Source organism: Dryobates pubescens, chromosome 2 (genome assembly GCF_014839835.1).
Source record: "Dryobates pubescens isolate bDryPub1 chromosome 2, bDryPub1.pri, whole genome shotgun sequence".
Lineage (NCBI taxonomy): Eukaryota > Metazoa > Chordata > Aves > Piciformes > Picidae > Dryobates > Dryobates pubescens.
The window spans coordinates 3135445-3156503 of record NC_071613.1 but is presented as its reverse complement, the minus strand read 5'-3'; the positions used below and the strand labels follow the sequence as shown (position 1 = coordinate 3156503).

The 21059-nt window shown below is 48.2% G+C and overlaps 1 protein-coding gene across 2 annotated transcripts in view; it reads right to left on the bottom strand.

Moving 5' to 3' along the window:
- Positions 1 to 788: 788 nt before the first annotated feature.
- DTL (denticleless E3 ubiquitin protein ligase homolog) overlaps positions 789 to 21059 on the bottom strand; it is a 34690-nt gene continuing 14419 nt past the window's right edge. For both annotated transcript variants that reach the window (XM_054167972.1, XM_054167978.1), the window contains exons 12-15: positions 18835 to 18924; positions 16092 to 16230; positions 8605 to 9467; positions 789 to 857 (exon numbers count right to left, since the gene is read on the bottom strand). In XM_054167972.1, coding sequence (XP_054023947.1) covers positions 789 to 857; positions 8605 to 9467; positions 16092 to 16230; positions 18835 to 18924 — 1161 coding nt within the window. The remainder of the gene's footprint in view (positions 858 to 8604; positions 9468 to 16091; positions 16231 to 18834; positions 18925 to 21059) is intronic.

Genomic DNA, 21059 nt, shown 5'->3' with positions numbered 1-21059 from the left:
TAGATCAAAATAATTGTTCTCATGCACCTTGCCAGTATTTCATTTCAATCTGCTGGCCTCAACAGCTGTGGCACTGCTGGTTCATAAGTCAGCTGAATGAGTAAACAGATATTTTCAGCATGGCAGAAGAAAGGAGACGGCAAGAGGAGTACAGGCATGAAGTACCTGATTATACTTTGTCTCCTCTTAGATTATAATCATTATTGGATGGACAAAGGGTATTTAAATTTCTTTTGTATTTACTTAATGCACTGATAACTTCCTAGCTGGAAGCAGGTGGTCTTGGAGGCACTAGAGGAATAACTGTAGAAATGTCATTCAGCATTGAAGAGGCTCAGATCTGTCTCCCATGAGTTCCTCTACACACATTCCAACACTTGCTTTTCAGGAGGGTGTAATGATTTACACATTATGCTTAAGTAGAGGAAGTTTCAACAGCAGATTAGTAACATTAGTAACTGACAAGCTTCATGTGCCTGTCAACAATGCAGCAGAGCTGTTCTGTCTGTGGACTCCAACAGCTGCCATGTATAAAATACTCTGGGTTTCTTTATTAAAAAACAGTAAAATCCATCAGCTGAAGTCACTAAGAGACTACAAGTAAGCGTTGTGCAGATGCTCCATACTCAGCTGACTTCAGCTGCTAACAGCTTTAAAAACAGCCCCTCAAGTTTGTGACTGTCTGACAACAAACTGAAACCCTGGTACACCATTGCCACGTTGCTAAATCTGGTCTGGATACCGCAGCGTCAACATCCATCAGGTGCCACCAGGAGCCACATGCCACTTCAGTCATTCTGTGGCTTTCTGTGGAAGTATGTGCAGATCTTCCTCATGGAAACTGAAGTGGTTGCAGCCTAGGAAGAAATAAACCCAAAACAAACAAGAAATATTTCTTGGTTAACAGTTCATATGCTGCAAGAGTCTGAAATCTCCCCTCCATCATTGCTGCGGCTTGTTCAGCTTCCCAACTAAGACAGTAAATGAAAGGGTCTATACTACAATCTGTTTGTCTCATGGATAAGAGGCTTACTACCTACAGGAAACACTGGCTAAAGCCTGGGGTTGTCACACTGCCATGAGAAAAGCACTCTGGCTGCAGTTTCAGCTTCCCTACAGCAGATAAGAGAGCTGCAAGTTTCAAAGATGTAGCAGATCAACAAATAGTGTGGCCAGCAGGAGCAGGGAAGTCATTGTGCCCTGTGCTCAGCACTGGTTAGGCCACACCTTGAGTCCTGTGTCCAGTTCTGGGCCCCTCAGTTTAAGAAGGACATTGAGAGACTTGAACGTGTCCAGAGAAGGGCAACAAGGCTGGGGAGAGGCCTTGAGCACAGCCCTGTGAGGAGAGGCTGAGGGGGCTGGGGTTGCTTAGCCTGGAGAAGAGGAGGATCAGGGGAGACCTCATTGCGCTCTACAACTACCTGAAAGGTGGTTGTAGCCAGGAGGAGGTTGGTCTCTTCTCCCAGGCAACCAGCACCAGAACAAGAGGACACAGTCTCAAGCTGTGCCAGGGGAGGTTTAGACTTGAGGTGAGGAGAAAGTTCTTCACGGAGAGAATCGTTCGTCATTGGAATGTGCTGCCCAGGGAGGTGGTGGAGTCACCATCCCTGGAGGTGTTCAAGAGGGGATTGGATGTGGCACTTGGTGCCATGGTCTAGTCATGAGGTCTGTGGTGACAGGTTGGACTAGATGATCTTTGATACTCTGATACTGTGAATGCTGCTGGTATTCCAGGTACCTCCTTGGACTTGGAGTACAGAGGAGCATCCTAAAATCTGAACTGGGGCATACCAGGCAGGAAAGGTAATTGTTCCACAGTAATGTCTCTCCAGGGCAAATCCCTGTCTTGTGTTCAAAACACATAGAATATAAAGCACAAGTAGCTGTAGGCTTCCTACAACCCAAGATTTCTTGGTTCAGCCACAGTATGAAGCATTCAGGCCCTGTGCATATCATAAGGAGTGCTGGTTTGCCCACTGCACAGCTGATAGCAATGCAGGATGAGGTGAAACTGGGTAAGAAATGAGATACCAAAATAAGCCTTAATGATGGCAACAGCTTCTAGCATCACATAGCCGGGTGGGGGTTGGTCTTTTCTCCCAGGCAACCAGCACCAGAACAAGAGGACACAGTCTCAAGCTGCACCAGGGGAGGTTTAGGCTGGAGGTTAGGAAGAAGTTCTTCCCAGAAAGAGAGATTGGCCATTGGAATGTGCTGCCCAGGGAGGTGGTGGAGTCACCATCCCTGGAGGTGTTTAGGAAGAGCCTGGATGAGGCACTTGGTGCCATGGTTTAATTGATTAGATGGTGTTGGGTGATAGGTTGGACTCGATGATCTCTGAGGTCTTTTCCAACCCGGTTAATTCTATTCTATATTCAACAGAGTACAACTGAAATGTGATGATTGAAAATCTATGTAACATTTACTGAAATAAAACTCACTTGAAGACACTTTGGGACTCAGAGTCCAGGTTCAGAGATGAGTCAAGTTGGGTTTGTTTAAAAAACCCATGTGTGGCCGTTTGACGCTGTGCCTTTAAGGAAGGGGCATACTGGCTAAATGTTTGTAAAATATTTTGGTTTTCTAAACGAATTTCATTGGTAGGATTGTGGGAGGAGAGATTGGACCCAGGGGAGTTGGGAACTTTCTCTCAGTCTTCCTTCCTTCGCTGTCCCTCTCGTCTGGATCTGCTTCTGGGATTCTGGCCAACTAAGATAAGATACTAACTCCTGTGCAAGGCCTTTCTTCCTTTCCTGCCCTGTTAACTGTCCTCGTCTCTTCTTCTACCTCCTTTGGGGGAGAAGGGAGGTAGGGGGTTGAAGGGGGCACAGGGGGAAGCCCCCTCTGTGGGGGGTCTGGTTTCTGGTTGAGTTCATTGGCTGTATATTCCTGTATATACTGTAAAATACCTGTATTTGTTGTGTTACATATAATCTGTTTCCTTGTAAAATAGAATCTCATTTCTCCGACTGGGTTTAGCCGTGGTCTCTTTCTCAGTGGGGGAGGGAAAGCAGAGCCTTTCCTTTCAAACCACCACACTCTTATTATTGGCGCCCAACGTGGGGCCGGGCAATTAAGTAATTAAGTTGATTTATTGCTTGTCTCAGCCGGAGAAACGAAATGAAGGTGCTCTGGGTTTTAGAACGTTTATTCTTCTCGGTCTGTGGCATGTTGGTCTACCGGTACTGCATCGGGTTGATGTTAGACCAGATAGGTAAATATTTAATGCGTAAAATCTATTTGTGGTTTATGCATAGGATCCAGCTGCTGTATAAACACTGTTTGGGTTTTTTTCGGCTCACTAATTACGGCAATAGAACGTCTTCCACTTTGCCGATCGAGATAAGGGAGTTTAACACTTCAGGAGGTCAAAGAGTAACTTTAAGTGCTGGCTGGGATCTTAAGGTGATTTATTTGACAGGTGTAATCCTGCTGTTGCTGATAATTATTGTGTGTCTGCTGTGGGCTCTATATATAGAGAAAAAGGTTTCTCGACCATGTTTTGTGATTAAGCAAAAATCTAGGAAGCGTAGGCGTTCCTCTAAATCTGCCCCAGAGTCCTCGAGTGACGAGGAAGGGGCTGCGTCAGTTAGAAAAATAGCAAAACCTATTGGAAAAGCTGCGTTAAATGCTCCGCTCTATGACTTTGGCAAGCAGCCAGGGGCGGCTCCCATTCCCAAGATGGCGACCGGTAGTGAGGCAAGGTCATTTCCGTCCGCCATGACAGGACCGGAAGGGGCCCCCACGGCGGCTGATTTAGATCAGGACCTGTCAGCTTCTATCAGGATGGCTGTAAATTCAAACACAGCTCCAGTTAAACAAGTAGCAGTCTTAAAGACCAGAGGTGGAAAGGCCAAAGCTGATCCAGGAGCTAGTGGAGCTAATGGAGGAGAAGAGCAGGAGACTGATCCTGGTGAGGGAACCTCTGCTAGGAAAGTGCCTGCTGAAGATGAGGAGAAGATTTGTCTTAGAGATATAGCTGAGTTATTGAGATCCAGTTTCTGGGAGTGCAGTGGCAGGATGGACGCCGACACATTCCAGTGGATGTGGTAAATAGAGTCTCTACCATGGCAAATCCCACGAACAAGCAAGAAACTCTACGTTTCTTGGGGATAGTGGGATTTTGGAGACTACACATTCCTGGATACAGTCAGATTGTGAAACCTCTGTATGATGTGACTCGAAAGAGGAACAGTTTCCACTGGGGACCTGAACAACAAGCAGCCTTTGACCAGATAAAGCAAGAAGTGGTACAAGCAGTGGGTCTGGGACCTGTGCGAGATGGTCCAGACATTAAGAACATTTTGTACACGGCTGCAGGTGACAATGGTCCAACCTGGTGCTTGTGGCAAAAAGCTCCAGGTGAGACACGTGGACGACCTCTTGGTTTCTGGAGTCGAGGTTACAGAGGTTCAGAGGCTAATTACACTCCAACAGAGAAAGAGATTCTAGCTGCCTATGAAGGAGTGAAAGCAGCTTCTGAAGTAATTGGAACTGAGTCACAACTTCTCTTAGCTCCCAGATTGCCAGTTTTGAATTGGATGTTCAAAGGCAAGGGTTCCACACCACATCATGCTACAGATTCCACCTGGTCCAAGTGGATGGCTCTGATAACACAGAGAGCTCGAATGGGAAATCTTGAAAGACCTGGTCTGGTGGAGGTGATCTCAAGTTGGCCTGAAGGTACCAACTGTGCTAAACCTCCAGAGGAGAGAGTAACTCGTGCTGAGGAAGCTCCTCCTTACAATGACCTTTCTGATGATGAGAAGAAGTATGCTTTGTTCACAGACGGTTCCTGTTGTCTCGTCGGGAACAAGCGAAGGTGGAAGTCTGCAGTGTGGAGTCCAACACGCCGAGTTGCAGAGGCGAAGGATGGAGAAGGAGAATCCAGTCAGTTTGCAGAGGTAAAAGCTGTCCAGCTAGCTCTCGACGTAGCTGAACGTGAGAGATGGCCAAAGCTTTATCTCTACACCGACTCATGGATGGTAGCCAATGCTCTATGGGGTTGGCTAAAGAACTGGAAGAAGAATGGTTGGCAGAGGAAAGGAAAACCCATCTGGGCAGCCGACCTGTGGCAAGACATTGCTGATCGAATCGAGAGAATTCCAGTGAAAGTGAGACACATTGATGCTCACATTCCTAAGAGCAAAGCTACTGAGGAACAGCAGCACAACCATCAGGCAGATCTAGCTGCAAGAGTTTCTCAAGTAGACAAGGACTCTGAACTTGATCTCGACTGGAAACACCGAGGTGAGATATTCTTAGCTCGGTGGGCTCACGATTCATCAGGACATCAAGGCAGAGATGCAACATACCAGTGGGCTCGTGACAGATCCATAGACATTTCCATGGATGCTATCACACAAGTCATCCATGACTGTGACATTTGTGCTGCTATTAAGCAGGCAAAGAGAATTAAACCCTTGTGGTATGGTGACAGATGGTCCAAGTACAGGTATGGTGAAGCCTGGCAGATTGACTACATCACTCTACCACGTTCTCGTTCTGGTAAGCAATATGTGCTTACTATGGTAGAGGCAAACACTGGATGGCTGGAAACTTATGCAGTTCCACATGCAACTGCACGCAACACCATTCTGGGTCTGGAGAGACAGATCCTGTGGAGACACGGAACTCCAGAGAGGATTGAGTCAGACAACGGAACTCACTTCAAGAACAACCTTGTAAAGAGCTGGGCAAAAGAGCACGGCATTGAGTGGATTTTCCACATTCCTTACTATGCACCGGCTGCAGGGAAGATTGAACGCTACAACGGTTTGTTGAAGACCACTCTCAAAGCCATGGGAGGTGGATCTTTGAAAAACTGGGAGAAACATTTAGCACAAGCAACCTGGCTGGTGAACAGTAGAGGTTCAGTGAACCGAGCTGGACCTGCACATTCTGATCTGCTACAGAAAGTAGAAGGTGATAGAGTTCCTGTTGTTAGGGAAAAGAATCTGTTAGGTAAAACTGTTTGGGTATTTTCGCCCTCAGGAGAGGCTAAACCTGTCCGAGGGGTGGTTTCAGCAGAAGGTCCGGGTCACACTTATTGGGTAATGCAGGAGAATGGTCAAATTCAGTGTATTCCACAAAGAAATTTAACTTTAGCTGAAAGAGTTTAATTTCAGACTGTTGTACAGCTACAACGCGCCCAAAGGAAGAATCCCTGAGGAATCTACAGTGCACGAACCCTGAGAGCCCTGAGTCAACTGAGAGTCCCTGTGTTCCTGTTTGCCTTTTCTTCACTTCGTCTGCGGAGAGACAAGCTGGTTTCCATTTTCTTATTTCCTGACTTTTTTAGGACTTCTGAATCATCTACATCGGAGTATAGCCGGAACGGACTATGAACTTTGCTCACGAACTGTAAATATTGTGTCCGATTGGATGGACAGTGCGAACGACCAATGAAATTGTTTAGAAGGGGTGGATTGTGGCCGTTTGACGCTGTGCCTTTAAGGAAGGGGCATACTGGCTAAATGTTTGTAAAATATTTTGGTTTTCTAAACGAATTTCATTGGTAGGATTGTGGGAGGAGAGATTGGACCCAGGGGAGTTGGGAACTTTCTCTCAGTCTTCCTTCCTTCGCTGTCCCTCTCGTCTGGATCTGCTTCTGGGATTCTGGCCAACTAAGATAAGATACTAACTCCTGTGCAAGGCCTTTCTTCCTTTCCTGCCCTGCTAACCATCCTCGTCTCTTCTTCTACCTCCTTTGGGGGAGAAGGGAGGTAGGGGGTTGAAGGGGGCACAGGGGGAAGCCCCCTCTGTGGGGGGTCTGGTTTCTGGTTGAGTTCATTGGCTGTATATTCCTGTATATACTGTAAAATACCTGTATTTGTTGTGTTACATATAATCTGTTTCCTTGTAAAATAGAATCTCATTTCTCCGACTGGGTTTAGCCGTGGTCTCTTTCTCAGTGGGGGAGGGAAAGCAGAGCCTTTCCTTTCAAACCACCACACCATGTAATTATCAAATTATCATTTCTCAGTTTGCATGTCAAACCCTCATGCCAGCTCCTTTAGCTGCTTTATAAGCTTAACTTTCAGATCCTAGGATGAGCCCTGTGCCAGGCTCCCTGTACATCAAAAGCAGGATTAAGTGGGGCAGATCCTGCACTCTGACTCTTTCACAGTTCCTTTGTTTTCTGCTAGTGTTCAGTGGAAGGAATTGAAGGCATTATTTAGCCCCACGGTTTCAACAGGGGGTAAACAATTCTTGGGTTACCTGGGCTAGAAGAGAATTTAGCTCTTTCTTCCAAAGCTAAAGTGGCTTCCCAGTAACATAAACAGGCATATTTGCTGATGACTGTCTCTAGGGGCTTGAGAGAGTCATCAGCAAATGTGCAGATGACACCAAGTTGGGAGCAGGTGTTGATCAGTTTAGAGGGCAGAAGGGCTCTGCAGAGGGACCTCGACCAACTGGACAGATGGGCAGAGTCCAACAGGATGGCATTCAACAAGTCCAAGTGCCAGGTGCTGCACTTTGGCCACAGCAATCCCATGCAGTGCTACAGGCTGGGGTCAGAGTGGCTGGAGAGCTGCCAAACAGAAAGGGACCTGGGGGTGCTGGTTGAAAGCCGCCTAAACTTGAGCCAGCAGTGTGCCCAGGTGGCCAAGAGGGCCAATGGCATCCTGGCCTGCATCAGGAATAGTGTGGCCAGCAGGAGCAAGGAGGTCATTGTGCCCCTGTACTCTGCACTGGTTAGGCCACACCTTGAGTCCTGTGTCCAGTTCTGGGCCCCTCAGTTTAGGAAGGACATCGAGACACTTGAACGTGTCCAGAGAAGGGCAACAAGGCTGGGGAGAGGCCTTGAGCACAGCCCTGTGAGGAGAGGCTGAGGGAGCTGGGGTTGCTTAGCCTGGAGAGGAGGCTCAGGGAGGACCTCATTGCTGTCTACAACTACCTGAAAGGTGGTTGTAGCCAGGAAGGAGTTGGTCTCTTCTCTCTAGCAACCAGCACCAGAACAAGAGGACAGTCTCAAGCTGCACCAGGGGAAGTTTAGGCTGGAGGTGAGGAGAAAGTTCTTCCCAGAGAGAGTTGTTAGCCTTTGGAATGTGCTGCCCAGGGAGGTGGTGGATTCACCATCCCTGGAGGTGTTCAAGAGGGCTTTGGATGTGGCACTTGGTGCCATGGTCTAGTCATGAGGTCTGTGGTGACAGGTTGGACTTGATGATCTTTGAGGTCTCTTCCAACCTTAGTGATACTGTGATACTGTGATATGTGATGGTGACACAAACCCAGCAGATCTGCCAGGAAAGGTGCTGTCATTATTGTGCTTTTCAGAGTGGAGCTGTATTTCAAATGACAGCTATGTCCTTTGACTATCCAGCTGGGACCTGTGAGGATCTCTGAGCTCCTCTGTGCTCTACGTGCTTTTGAAATGGGTGAAGCCACCATTTAGCAAATTCTGCTGCTGTACAGAAGGGATTAGTAGATACCAGCATTCATGCATCTGCCTTACTAGGCTAGGAATCATCACTTTTGTCCCTAATAATCAAAGGAATCAGACAATTCTTTCAGTGCCTGAACAGGAGAGAACAAACAAAGGGAGGGTGGCAGACAGGAATGATTTCTTTCAAGACCACTGTCACTGGTCATCCTACTTACAGCTCTCAGTGAAGTGGCTGCTGCCACAGCCTCTTGTCGTTTGGCAGCAGGGCTGACGGACGGCGGGGGGCTGCTCGATGCGCTCTGACTACCGCCTCTGCCGGTCCGTAGCTTCTCCCCCAGAGCAGACAGCCAGTTTTTTCTTTCAGGTGAGCTGTTCTCTTTATCTCCTACCTCAGTGTCTTTCCCACATGGAGATCTGAAGAGATGAGGAGGAGTTTGAGCACCCAATGGCTCGACAGGGCTTCCAGGCAAGGCAGGCTCTTTTGGGCTGCAGCTGGAGCTTTCACAGTTGTTATCCAAGTCAGCCAGGCTGACAGAGCCTTCATCACGTGCTTTTTGCTCTGCACCCAAGTGGCATAAATTCAGTCTGGAGTTTTTGACCACATGGTCCAGTTCAGTCACACAGCTACAGGCCTGCAGACACTTTTGTGCTGCATTGTCCTCCTTGCTGCAGTCAAGCCTTCTCTTGGCACGCTTTTCACACTGCGAGTGTTGGGCTTTAGGAGGGGAAGAAGCTTCCAGGAGACCTTGGGTAACTTCTACCAGGGCTTTTCTAGGAGAAGGAGCCTTTTTACTCACTTCTGGAGGAGAAGAGCATGGAGTCCTTGTAACCCAATGCTTAATGGACATTTTGGAGGAAGGGACCAGTCTGGGAGAAGCGCATGGGCTGGCTTTACTCTCTGGGGCTGGGGTGCAGGCTGTGGCTGTCTGGGTTTTAGGAGTGCCTGTTGGAGTGTTTGTAGACAGGGGAAGGTCTCCAGAATGAGTGGGAGCGCAGGCAGCCAGCTGTGGCGAGGAAACGCACAGGCTGCCCGCTGTGAAGGCCTTGGCAGGAGTGGTGTGTAGACTGGCTGGTGGTCCTGATAGGGGAGAAATAAGTAGTCTGATGAGGAACAAGGAACAGCAGATTAAGGACAGCCCTTTTATAAACATCCCTTCCAACCAGGAGATGAATTCAGCACCAACCCTTCTACCCAATGTACCCTTTTGAATTAAGAGATGACACAATTCTCTCTGATTTTGGTTTAACTCCTGTGTCAAATTCTGTATCACATTGGTAAGTATAATACAATATGTTTAATGCCTGACAGCTGTTCCTCGTGGAATGAGCACTCTTAAGTGAGCTACAGCCAGGGGACTGATGGACAAACAAGAGAGATCTTGAATCTTCTAAGTTTTCCTTGCAGTGGCTCAGTCCAGACAGCTCTGTGCTGGGGTGTTGCCTGAAGGGAAGGCTGGTTCCACCCATACTACCAAAGCTGAGTCGAGGGACAGAGCTACTGTAAGCAGGTCCCACAGCTAATTACAATACCAAGGGAGCCTTTCACTATAATGCCCTACCATATCCTAGTTAGGTGTTTAATAGCTGCATATTTCAAAGATTAAAACAAAAGGGAGCAGAGGAAAGGGCATACTTCCATCCTCTTGTCTTTCTGACAGAGGATTTTCTGCAGTGCTATGTTGGGATGAAGATGGTGATTAATTACCACCCCCAGGGAAATGTGAGAAGTTCTTCACCTCCTGAAGAAGGACTTAAATTCCACAGAAAATACAACCTGTCACTGTAGAAGTCATGCCTTTCAAACACATGCTTCCCAAACAGCTGTTTTGTGATGCTTTAGAGCTTGCTAGCCCAGATATAAAGCCCCCTGCTTTTAACAAAGAGATTCCTAAACCAGTAGTCATAGGTTGGGGCAATAGGGACCCAGCTAGTAACAGTGGAAAACATATATAGCAAAGATCTTGATCTGAAGAAACATTAGAGAGGTTTATTTGTTTACTTAAATTATTTCTGGAACCCTCCAACAGAGAACAGATTAGCAGGTTTGTTAGATGCCTGCTTTCTCATACACCTGGTGATGCAATTAGATAGGAGAGCACTGGCTAGGCTACACCTTGAGTCCTGTGTCCAGTTCTGGGCCCCTCAATTTAAGAAGGACATTGAGGCACTTGAATGTGTCCAGAGAAGGGCAATGAGGCTGGGGAGAGGCCTTGAGCACAGCCCTGTGAGGAGAGGCTGAGGGAGCTGGGGTTGTTTAGCCTGGAGAAGAGGAGACTCAGGGGAGACCTTCTTGCTGTCTACAACTACCTGAAGGGAGGTTGTAGCCAGGTGGGGGTTGGTCTCTTGTCCCAGGCAACCAGCACCAGAACAAGAGGACACAGTCTCAAGCTGCACCAGGGGAGGTTTAGGCTGGAGGCGAGGAGAAAGTTCTTCCCTGAGAGAGTTGTTAGCCATTGGAATGTGCTGCCCAGGGAGGTGGTGGAGTCTCCGTCCCTGGAGGTGTTCAAGAGGGCTTTGGATGTGGCACTTGAGGCTGTGGTTTGGTTAGTCATGAGGTGTTGGGTGATAGGTTGGACTTGATGATCTCTGAGGTCTTTTCCAGCCTCATTGATCCTACGAGTCTCTGAATTACTCCATGCTTTCCCACTGCTGAGCACAAGAGCTCCAAATGTTTTCTGTATACCCGGGGTTTAGTCTGCACTCCTAATTCTCAGCACTAGCACTTCATTATGACAGTGAGAAGTCTGGTGTGAACAGCCTGCCAGTTTCCTGAGGATGCTAGGCTGTCTCACAAATCACATGTCAAGTGAGCACCTACATGACTGACTCTATACCATACTAAGCCTCATTTGAGCCTGCCTTGCATTGTATTATCTAGTATCCAAAATACAAGTACTGAGCTGTCAGAGCAAAAGCAAATAGGATCCTCTATTAATGGATCCCACTACAAATCACTCTAACACACAAAACAGAGTTAATGGCTCCTTTCCTGATAAAATGTGCTCCTTCCTAACCTCAGCCCAGACTGAGAGAAAGTAACTGCCAAAGTAACAGGTTCTCCTCATTTTTGCTTTAATGAGCACTTACAAGGCAATAGTATCTCAGCTGGGCAATTAATCACACTTAAAAATCTAAGCTCCTAGAGGTAGAAGAGAAGTAGTAAGCCCAGCAACTCTTGATCCCTAATGATCATCTATGAGTTCAATCAGCAGAAATATTATATGACTAGCTGGGTATGAGCGCTCTCAGTCCCAACTTGCCTGAAAGTTATACCATGGAGACACTGGATAAGGACAAAACCCAACCCATCCTGAGAGTTAGATGGGTGTCACAGCAAGAAGCAAACCCAAACCTGAGCAATATCTCTAAACCTGAGATAAAGAACATGATGATCAGGCTTGTTTGCACAAATGCATTCAGGTTCCTGCTAGAGCCACTTCCAAGCTGTTTCCATCTATGCTGCCACTGCACACAGCACAACGCTGTGAATACCTGCAGTCAAGCTGCAGAACACTAAACCAGCTGACCTCAAATATTTCCTATCTGCTCTGCCACAAATCTTTTAGACTTCCATTATCAATCTCCAGGCTTAGGAATCACAAATTGTCCATGCACAAGCCTGCTCCAGAAGTTTGGTTACACACACATTGGCCAATGAGTCCAAGTGCCAGGTGCTGCACTTTGGCCACAACAACCCCATGCAGAGCTACAGGCTGGGGTCAGAGTGGCTGGAGAGCTGCCAAACAGAGAAGGACCTGGGGGTGCTGACTGACAGCTGCCTAAACATGAGCCAGCAGTGTGCACAGGTGGCCAAGAGGGCCAATGGCATCCTGGCCTGTATTAGGAATAGTGTGGCCAGCAGGAGCAGGGAGGTCATTGTGCCCTGTACTCTGCATTGGTTAGGCCACACCTTGAGTCCTGTGTCTAGTTCTGGGCCCCTCAGTTTAGGAAGGACATTGAGACTCTTGAACATGTCCAGAGAAGGGAAATGAGGCTGGGGAGAGATCTCAAGCACAGCCCTGTGAGGAGAGGCTGAGGGAGCTGAGATTGTTTAGCCTGGAGAAGAGGAGGCCCAGGGTGACCTCATTGCTCTCTACAAATACCTGAAAGGTGATTGTAGCCAGGAGGTGGTTGGTCTCTCCTCTCTAGCAACCAGCATCAGAACAAGAGGACACAGTCTCAAGCTGCACCAGGGGAAGTTTAGGCTGGAGGTGAGGAGAAAGTTCTTCCCAGAGAGAGTTGTTAGCCATTGGAATGTGCGGCCCAGGGAGGTGGTGGAGTCACTGTCCCTGGAGGTGTTCAAGAGGGGACTGGATGTGGCACTTGGTGCCACGGTCTAGTCATAAGGTCTGTGGTGACAGGTTGGACTCGATGATCTTTGAGGTCTCTTCCAACCTTGGTGATACTGTGATACTGTGAAAAGCACAGAGAAGCTTGGGGAAGCCTTAGAGACAAGTTCTAGAGAAAAGGAAACACTCCTTGCTGCACTGCATGATATAGGTCAACAGTCAATACACAACCTCAGCCTCACAATTTGTTCCACATAAATGGGTGGGGAGCTACCCAGATCCCATCCCAGTAGGTCTGAAATAGTACTTATCTTGCCAGCTCTGAATCAGTCTCTGCAGATAACTCCTACATTCTAACAGCACGTGCTCTGTGTTCCAGAGCCAAGGTCAGCAGGAAGGCTGCTGTTGTTCTTGCTGTGTCTGTGTACTTCCTCTTCCCTCTTGAGCCACTTTAACACAGCAAGTGCAAGGAGAAATAAGCTATTTTTCTAGTATCACTGCCAAACCTGACTTCTAAAGCTTTAGTGTACAAGCTACTTTAGGTTTCAGGCTTCTGGACTAGCCTAGACCTAGTTCTCTTTTGCTGCAAGTAGTAGACAAAGCGAGTGTTGAGCCCTCCCTGAAGCAGAGTGTGTGCACTCACAAAGCATTGTGCAGCCCCAGATCAGAGCTGGCACTCTCCCTTCTATTGTCCTGCAGACTTCCTGCAAGACTTACTCCCTGGAAAAAGGTTAGAGGTAATGTTATCCCATTAGGGGGATTTGGAACCTTCAGTGTTTATTTGTGTCAGCCAAGGTGAAATTGATTTGGAAGATGGCTAGGAAAGCTAGGGGGTACACAGGAAGTCACACCAGCAGCTTCTGGTAAGCCACTGTATTCTTAGTTTCAGAGCTACTCTACTGAGAGAATCTGCTTTCATTTTAGGGGAGGTCATTCTCCTTTCACAGTATCACAGTATAACTAAGGTTGGAAGAGACCCCAAGGATCATCTAGTCCAACCTGTCCCAACAGACCTCACGACTAGACCATGGCACCAAGCGCCACATCCAATCTCCCCTTGAACACCTCCAGGGATGGTGACTCCACCACCTCCCTGGGCAGCACATCCCAATGATGAACAACTCGCTCAGTGAAGAACTTTCTCCTCACCTTGAGTCTAAACCTCCCCTAGCACAGCTTGAGACTGTGTCCCATTGTTCTGGTGCTGGTTGCCTGGGAGAAGAGACCAACCCCTGCCTGTCTACAACCACCCTTCAGGTAGTTGTAGAGAGCAATGAGGTCACCTCTGAGCCTCCTCTTCTCCAGGCTAAGCAACCCCAGCTCCCTCAGCCTCTCCTCACAGGGCTGTGCTCAAGGCCTCTCCCCAGCCTTGTTGCCCTTCTCTGGACACCTTCAAGTGTTTCAATGTCCTTCTTAAACTGAGGGGCCCAGAATTGGACACAGGACTCTAGGTGTGGCCTAACCAATGCAGAGTCCAGGGGCACAATGACTTCCCTGCTCCTGCTGGCCACACTGGCCTAATACAGGCCAGGATGCCATTGGCCCTCTTGGCCAATTCATCTACTTTACTGCAATAAAATGCAAGTTTTAGACAAGTCAAAGTAATGCTATGATCCAGGGCTTCTTTCTTCTGCTCTAGGGCACTGATCAGTGAGTAGCTTCTCTGTAGAGCCCAGACCTGCTTGCTAGCTGTGAGAGCATGCTTCATAGCTTGTCTATTGCCTAGGCTTTGTAGAAATGTACTGCAATTCTTACCTAGCCTTAACATGTGTAATAGATGAACACTGCTGATTGACTCTGGAGCATTATGATCACATCAGGATTGTCTACATGCATTTGTAAAGTCCTTTCACTACACAGCATTTGCCTGTATAGATAGTCAGTGCCACTGTATGAAGCTGAAGAGAGAGATGTGATATTGATAGTGGCAGCAGCAAAATCTTGGCATAATTCAACCCCTGGGCAGGAGGAAACATTCCAGAGTTCCAAGGCTGTATATGTGCTGTCAGCCCATTACTGGGTAAACTAGCAAGCTGGCCAAAGCACAAGGTCACAGTATCACAGTATCACTAAGGTTGGAAGAGACCTCAAAGATCATCAAGTCCAACCTGTCACCACAGACCTTATGACTAGACCATGGCACCAAGTGCCACATCCAATCCCCTCTTGAACACCTCCAGGGATGGTGACTCCACCACCTCCCTGGGCAGCACATTCCAATGGCAAACAACTCGCTCAGTGAAGAACTTTCTCCTCACCTCAAGCCTAAACTTCCCCTGGTGCAGCTTGAGACTGTGTCCTCTTGTTCTGGTGCTGGTTGCCTGGGACAAGAGACCAACCCCTTCCTGGCTACAACCTCCCTTCAGGGAGCTGTAGAGAGCAATGAGGTCTCCCCTGAGCCTCCTCTTTTCCAGGCTAAGCAACCCCAGCTCCCTCAGCCTCTCCTCACAGGGCTGTGCTCAAGGCCTCTCCCCAGCTTTGTTGCCCTTCTCTGGACACCTTCCAGCAAGTCAACATCTTTCCGAAACTGAGGAGCCCAGAACTGGACACAGGACTCAAGGTGTGGCCTAACCAATGCAGAGTACAGGGGCACAATGACTTCCCTGCTCCTGCTGGCCACACTGTTCCTGATGCAGGCCAGGATGCCATTGGCCTTCTTGGCCACCTGGGCACACTGCTGGCTCATGTTTAGGCGGCTGTCAATCAGCACCCCCAGGTCCCTCTCTGTTTGGGAGCTCTCCAGCCACTCTGACCCCAACCTGTAGCTCTGCATGGGGTTGTTGTGGCCAAAGTGCAGCACCTGGCACTTGGACTCGTTGAATGCCATCCCGTTGGACTCCGCCGGGATGTCCACCGAGATGTTACTGCTCTCTGTGACTGTTTGAAACTGTGGTGGTTTTAGGCTGTGCCTTTGAAAATTTAGATACAGATTTGGAGCAGAAAAGCACTATGGGGTGTAAAAAGGAAAACAGAAGATTACCCTATAAACAAATTCATTGGGGAAATATCTAGACCAAGAGGAGCTGTAGCATGACAATTCTTCCCCTTTCCTCTTCTCTTCTGAGGAATACATCCACATGTGTGACTTACTGCTACAGTGCATGCAAACATGACCTCTCCTTTGGCTGTTCAATTATTGAACCCACTGAAGATCTGGCTACCTGACAAGCTGCACTAATGAATATTTGCTTTGCTGTCTGGTCATACAGACTTTGGCATGCTGTTTCAACCAGCTTGTCTGGTTGTTGGCAGAAGCATTTCAAAGCGGAAGCGTCGCTCTGGCTCTATGAATTGTTGCCTAGTAAGCAAAAGATAGAAAACAAATGAAACAAGCCAAAAGCTAGGGTGAAGAAAAGCAGCCCAAATCCAGAAGCCATGCTGCACAGCAAGATGCCTCAGCTCAGAGACCTTACCTGCTCCATGCTGTTCTGCTGGTCTCTTCTGCATGACCCAGCCCACCAAGTTGATCTTGTTGAGCGCTGATCTCTTCTCCTCGGGGTGACGTTGCAAGCGCCAAATCCTCACGGTGTTGTCGTCAGAGCAGGTGGCAATCTACAGGAGAAATCAGTTTGCTAGAGCAATGAGGCACGTCCCAGGTATGACTGGCTGAGTGAATTAGAGCAGCTAGGCCCAACATGCTCGAGCACAAGCCCTGTGAGGAGAGGCTGGGGTTGTTTAGCGTGGAGAAGAGAAGGCTCAGGGGAGACCTTCTTGCTCTCTACAGCTCCCTGAAGGCAGGCTGTAGCCAGGTGGGGGTTGTCTCTTCTCCCAGGCAAGCAGCACCAGAACAAGAGGACACAGTCTCGAGTTGCACCAGGGGAAGTTTAGGCTGGAGGTGAGGAGAAAGTTCTTCCCAGAAAGAGTTGTTAGCCACTGGAATGTGCTGCCCAAGGAGGTGGTGGAGTCCCCATCCCTGGAGGTGTTCAAGAGGGGATTGGACATGGCACTTGGTGCCATGGTTTAGTCATGAGGTCTGTGGTGACAGGTTGGACTTGATGATCTTTGAGGTCTCTTCCAACCTTGGTGATTCTGTGATTTGCCCACAAAAGGCAGCAAACACTCCAGCTCTGTTTTGTTACTGTATAAGACAGCAATATCAGCTGCTGTAGACAGCAAGGAGGTCTCCCCTGAGCCTCCTCTTCTCCAGGCTAAGCAACCCCAGCTCCCTCAGCCTCTCCTCACAGGGCTGTGCTCAAGGCCTCTCCCCAGCCTTATTGCCCTTCTCTGGACACATTCAAGTGTCTCAATGTCCTTCTTAAACTGAGGGGTCCAGAACTGGACACAGGACTCAAGGTGTGGCCTAACCAGTGCTGAGTACAGGGACACAATGACTTCCCTGCTCCTGCTGGCCACACTATTCTTGATGCAGGCCAGGATGTCATTGGCCTTGTTGGCCCCCTGGGCACACTGCTGGCTCATGTTCAGCTGCTGTCAACCAGCACCCCCAGGTCCCTTTCTGCCTGGCAGCTCTCCAGCCACTCTGACCCCAGCCTGTAGCACTGCATGGGGTTGTTGTGGCCAAAGTGCAGCACCTGGTTCTTGGACTTGTTGAATGCCATCCTGTTGGACTCTGCCCATCTGTCCAGCCTGTCAAGGTCCCTCCTCAGAGCTCTCCTATACTTTAACAGATCAACACCTGCTCCCAAACTGATGACTGACTCATCCAGATCATCCATAAAGATGTTGAACAGGATGGGGCCCAGCGCTGATCCATACAGTAGAGAGAAGCAGCCATGATGCTTTTTGCACCTGCATCTAGGTCTGTCTCTATTGCTCAGGACCTTTTCTGCTTGGGCACAAATGCAGGTGACACTGGAAGGCTGTTGCACTAGCCTTAAGCACTGTCTGTCCAGGCAGGTGTCAGCAATATCTGGCAGAGAAACCAACTGTGCTAGAAACATTGGTCTAGATTTGCACCACATCACTGTGCACTGCAAAAGGACCTGTGGAATGCCACCCACAGAAGCAGCAGAACTCACCTAGCCCACATTTTATGCCTCTCTGAAACAGATTAGCTGGTAACTCACATGGGAGTGAGCAGCAAGAGAAGGGAAATATTGTGGCCAAAGTTCATAGTAATTATGGATGGGGAAATGCCTTTACTCTGACCTCTGTGACACCAATATTATCCCTACAAAAAGCAATTTTGCCTCACAAATCATTCCAAGCAGCTTCCTGACCTGTCTCAGCACCACATTTTCCACTTTTCTTCATGCTGTGGCTCCTGTACAATCTCTGACTATTTCTTACCTGTGTGGGTAGAGGCTGTAGTGGTCTGCATTTCCACACACCGTGCTCAGGGTGCTGGATTACTTCTTGATCAGAGAGTTCATCTAAAATGCTAATTCTTATGGCTTTGTATGCCTCATACAACTAGAATAATTCATCCTGTTTGCCTGCAAGACTCCCAGCCTCCTACACTGCCACACTTTCCTGAAGACCTGGTACTATAGTACAACCAAGGGAAAGTGGCTGACTTGCTTAATACAGTGGGGTGAAAGAAACTGGCTATTATTAGAATAGAATAGAAAAGAATTAACCAGGTTGGAAAAGACCTTTGAGATCATCAAGTCCAACCTATCATCCAACACCACCTAATCAACTAAACCATGGCACCAAGCACCCCATCCAGTCTCTTCCTAAACACCTGCAGGGATGGTGACTCCACCACCTCCCTGGGCAGCCCATTCCAATGGCCTATTACTCTTCCTGGGAGGAACTTCTTCCTAACATCCAGCCTAAACCTCCCCTGGTGCAGCTTGAGACTGTGTCCTCTTGGTCTGGTGCTGGTTGCCTGGGACAAGAGACCAACCCAACCTGGCTACAACCTCCCCTCAGGTAGTTGTAGAGAGCAATAAGGTCTCCCCTGAGCCTCCTCTTCTCCAGGCTAAGCAACCCCAGCTCCCTCAGCCTCTCCTCACAGGGCTGTGCTCCACACCCCTCCCCAGCTTTGTTGCCCTTCTCTGGACACCTTCCAGCAACTCAACATCTTTCCTAAACTGAGGGGCCCAGAACTGGACACAGGACTCGAGGTGTGGCCTAACCAGTGCTGAGTACAGGGCAGAATGACCTCCCTGCTCCTGCTGGCCACACTGTTCCTGATGCAGGCCAGGATGCCATTGGCCCTCTTGGCTGCCTGGGCACACTGCAACAAACCTTAGTGAAGTCTGAAGGACACCAAGTGATGGAGGTAACTTCTTGAGAGTGGCCATGGAGGATCCGTGGAGGAAGGCTGGGCTCAGAAACCTTGAAAAATCCACAGAAAAACAAGCATACAATCAGAAGCCTCCCAGCCTAACATACATTATTAAGACCCCAAAGCCTTCCTGTGAAGCATGTCAATACTTTCATCTTTCAAGTACAAGATGGATAAATAGAAAAGAATTAAGCAGGTTGGAAAAGACCTTGGAGATCATCGAGTCCAACCTATCACCCAACACCTCTAACCAACTAAACCATGGCACCAAGTGCCTCATCCAGGCTCCTCTTAAACACCTCCAGTGTTGGTGACTCCACCACCTCCCTGGGCAGCACATTCCAAAGGCCAATCTCTCTTTCTGTGAAGAATTTCCTCCTAACATCCAGCCTAAACCTCCCCTGGCACAGCTTGAGTCTGTGTCCTCTTGTTCTGGTGCAGGTTGCCTGGGAGAAGAGACCAGCCCCCTCCTGGCTACAACCTCCCTTCAGGTAGTTGTAGAGGGTAATGAGGTCTCCTCTGAGCCTCCTCTTCTCCAGGCTAAGCAACCCCAGCTCCCTCAGCCTCTCCTCATACGCTCTGCCTGCATTGTGAGACAACAACTGATAGAACCTTAAGAATCAGCCCATGTTTTGTTTCTCAAGGTGAAACAGCTGTTCAGCACTGAGATGTTCTGACTTGCTTGGAAGCACGTGTCCAACTCCTGCTGCATGAGATTTCTGCCTCTAGTTGTCAGCTCTAAACACACATGCATCTGGAGGTGTTCAAGAGGGGATTGGATGTGGCACTTGGTGCCATGGTTTAGTCATGAGGTCTGTGGGGGCAGGTTGGACTCCATGCTCTTTGAGGTCTCTTCCAACCTTGGTGATACTGTGATTTTACTATATTAAGTACCTCTACCTGTTTGTTCTAGGTCAAATGCTTAAAAGTTTGGCAAGGTCATACTTAAGAGTCTCAACAGACAAATGCATTCTGCTGCTGTTTTACAAACGTCCCAATCACAGGCCAATGATTTCTTAAAGAGACCTAACCACCACTACCACCAAAATTCTAGGGGTGAACTTTCACTGGCTTCAGAACTGGCATTTGTGCAACTGCCAAGTTGTTGTGTTGCCTGCACCAACCAGCTGGACCAGAGACCCTCTTAACAGTTTGTTCAGCAGCTCACCAAATCACTCCTGCTCACGAAACTCATCTACATTTCTCTTATACCCTCAAAGAAAAATCTTCTTCCTGTTCTGCAGTGTAACTATTAATCTTGGAATAGAGCTCATGGAAGTGACAGACACAGCTGAAGCCAGCATTAAGTGGCCTAAGGAAATAAACACACAGGCCTACACACACAGAGGGAGATTACATCCAAGCTTTGCATGCTTTCAGCAGGCAGTGCTTTCTGGAGTCATGAGTCACCATTATTGATGTGACATTGCAAGGGGAATTTGTCAAGGGGATTTGCATAAATGAGTAAGTGAATGAACAGATCCTTTACTGTGTGGGAAAAGGAGCAGACATTACACATGGATTTCAAAGGAAGAGGCAAAACACCAAGGAAAGCTGCTGATTTTCTCTTGTGGATCACCTCCTACAGCAGCCTGTAAAACTGCAACTGAATACCTTGAATTTATCCATCTTAACAGGCCACTTCTCTTTTCCTGGCAGAGCAGAGGCAATCACTTGACTAAATAACCACTAAATGCCTTGGTCAGAGCATTCCCTTCTCTGCCAAAATGTGCAATACCATGGAAACAAAATCTCCCTTTTTGGGGATAAGCACTAGGAGATCTGGGTGCAGAGAACACCTTCATTTACATTTAATAGTAGCCTTGCTATACACATATAACAGACACAACAGTGGCCCACTAGACACTGATGGCTGAAAGAAAAGCAGGGCAAGAGTATTGCTCTTACTGGGACACACTGATTTCACACTAGTGTAAATTAAATACTAGTGTACATTAAATCAAGTACAGTCAACCTAAGGTGACCTGGAGGAGGATGCATAGGTCTAGCTGTGTCCACTGTGTTTGGCAGAAGACAGTGGGCCAGTCTGGGCATGTTAAGCCAGGATTAGACACAGCACATGATGTTTTTTGCCTGATTTGACAGGATATTGGTGGGGAAGTTAGAGCTGTTGTGGAAAGGTTAAAGGGAGAAGCCTAGGAAATGAGACTTTATTAGTTGCTTT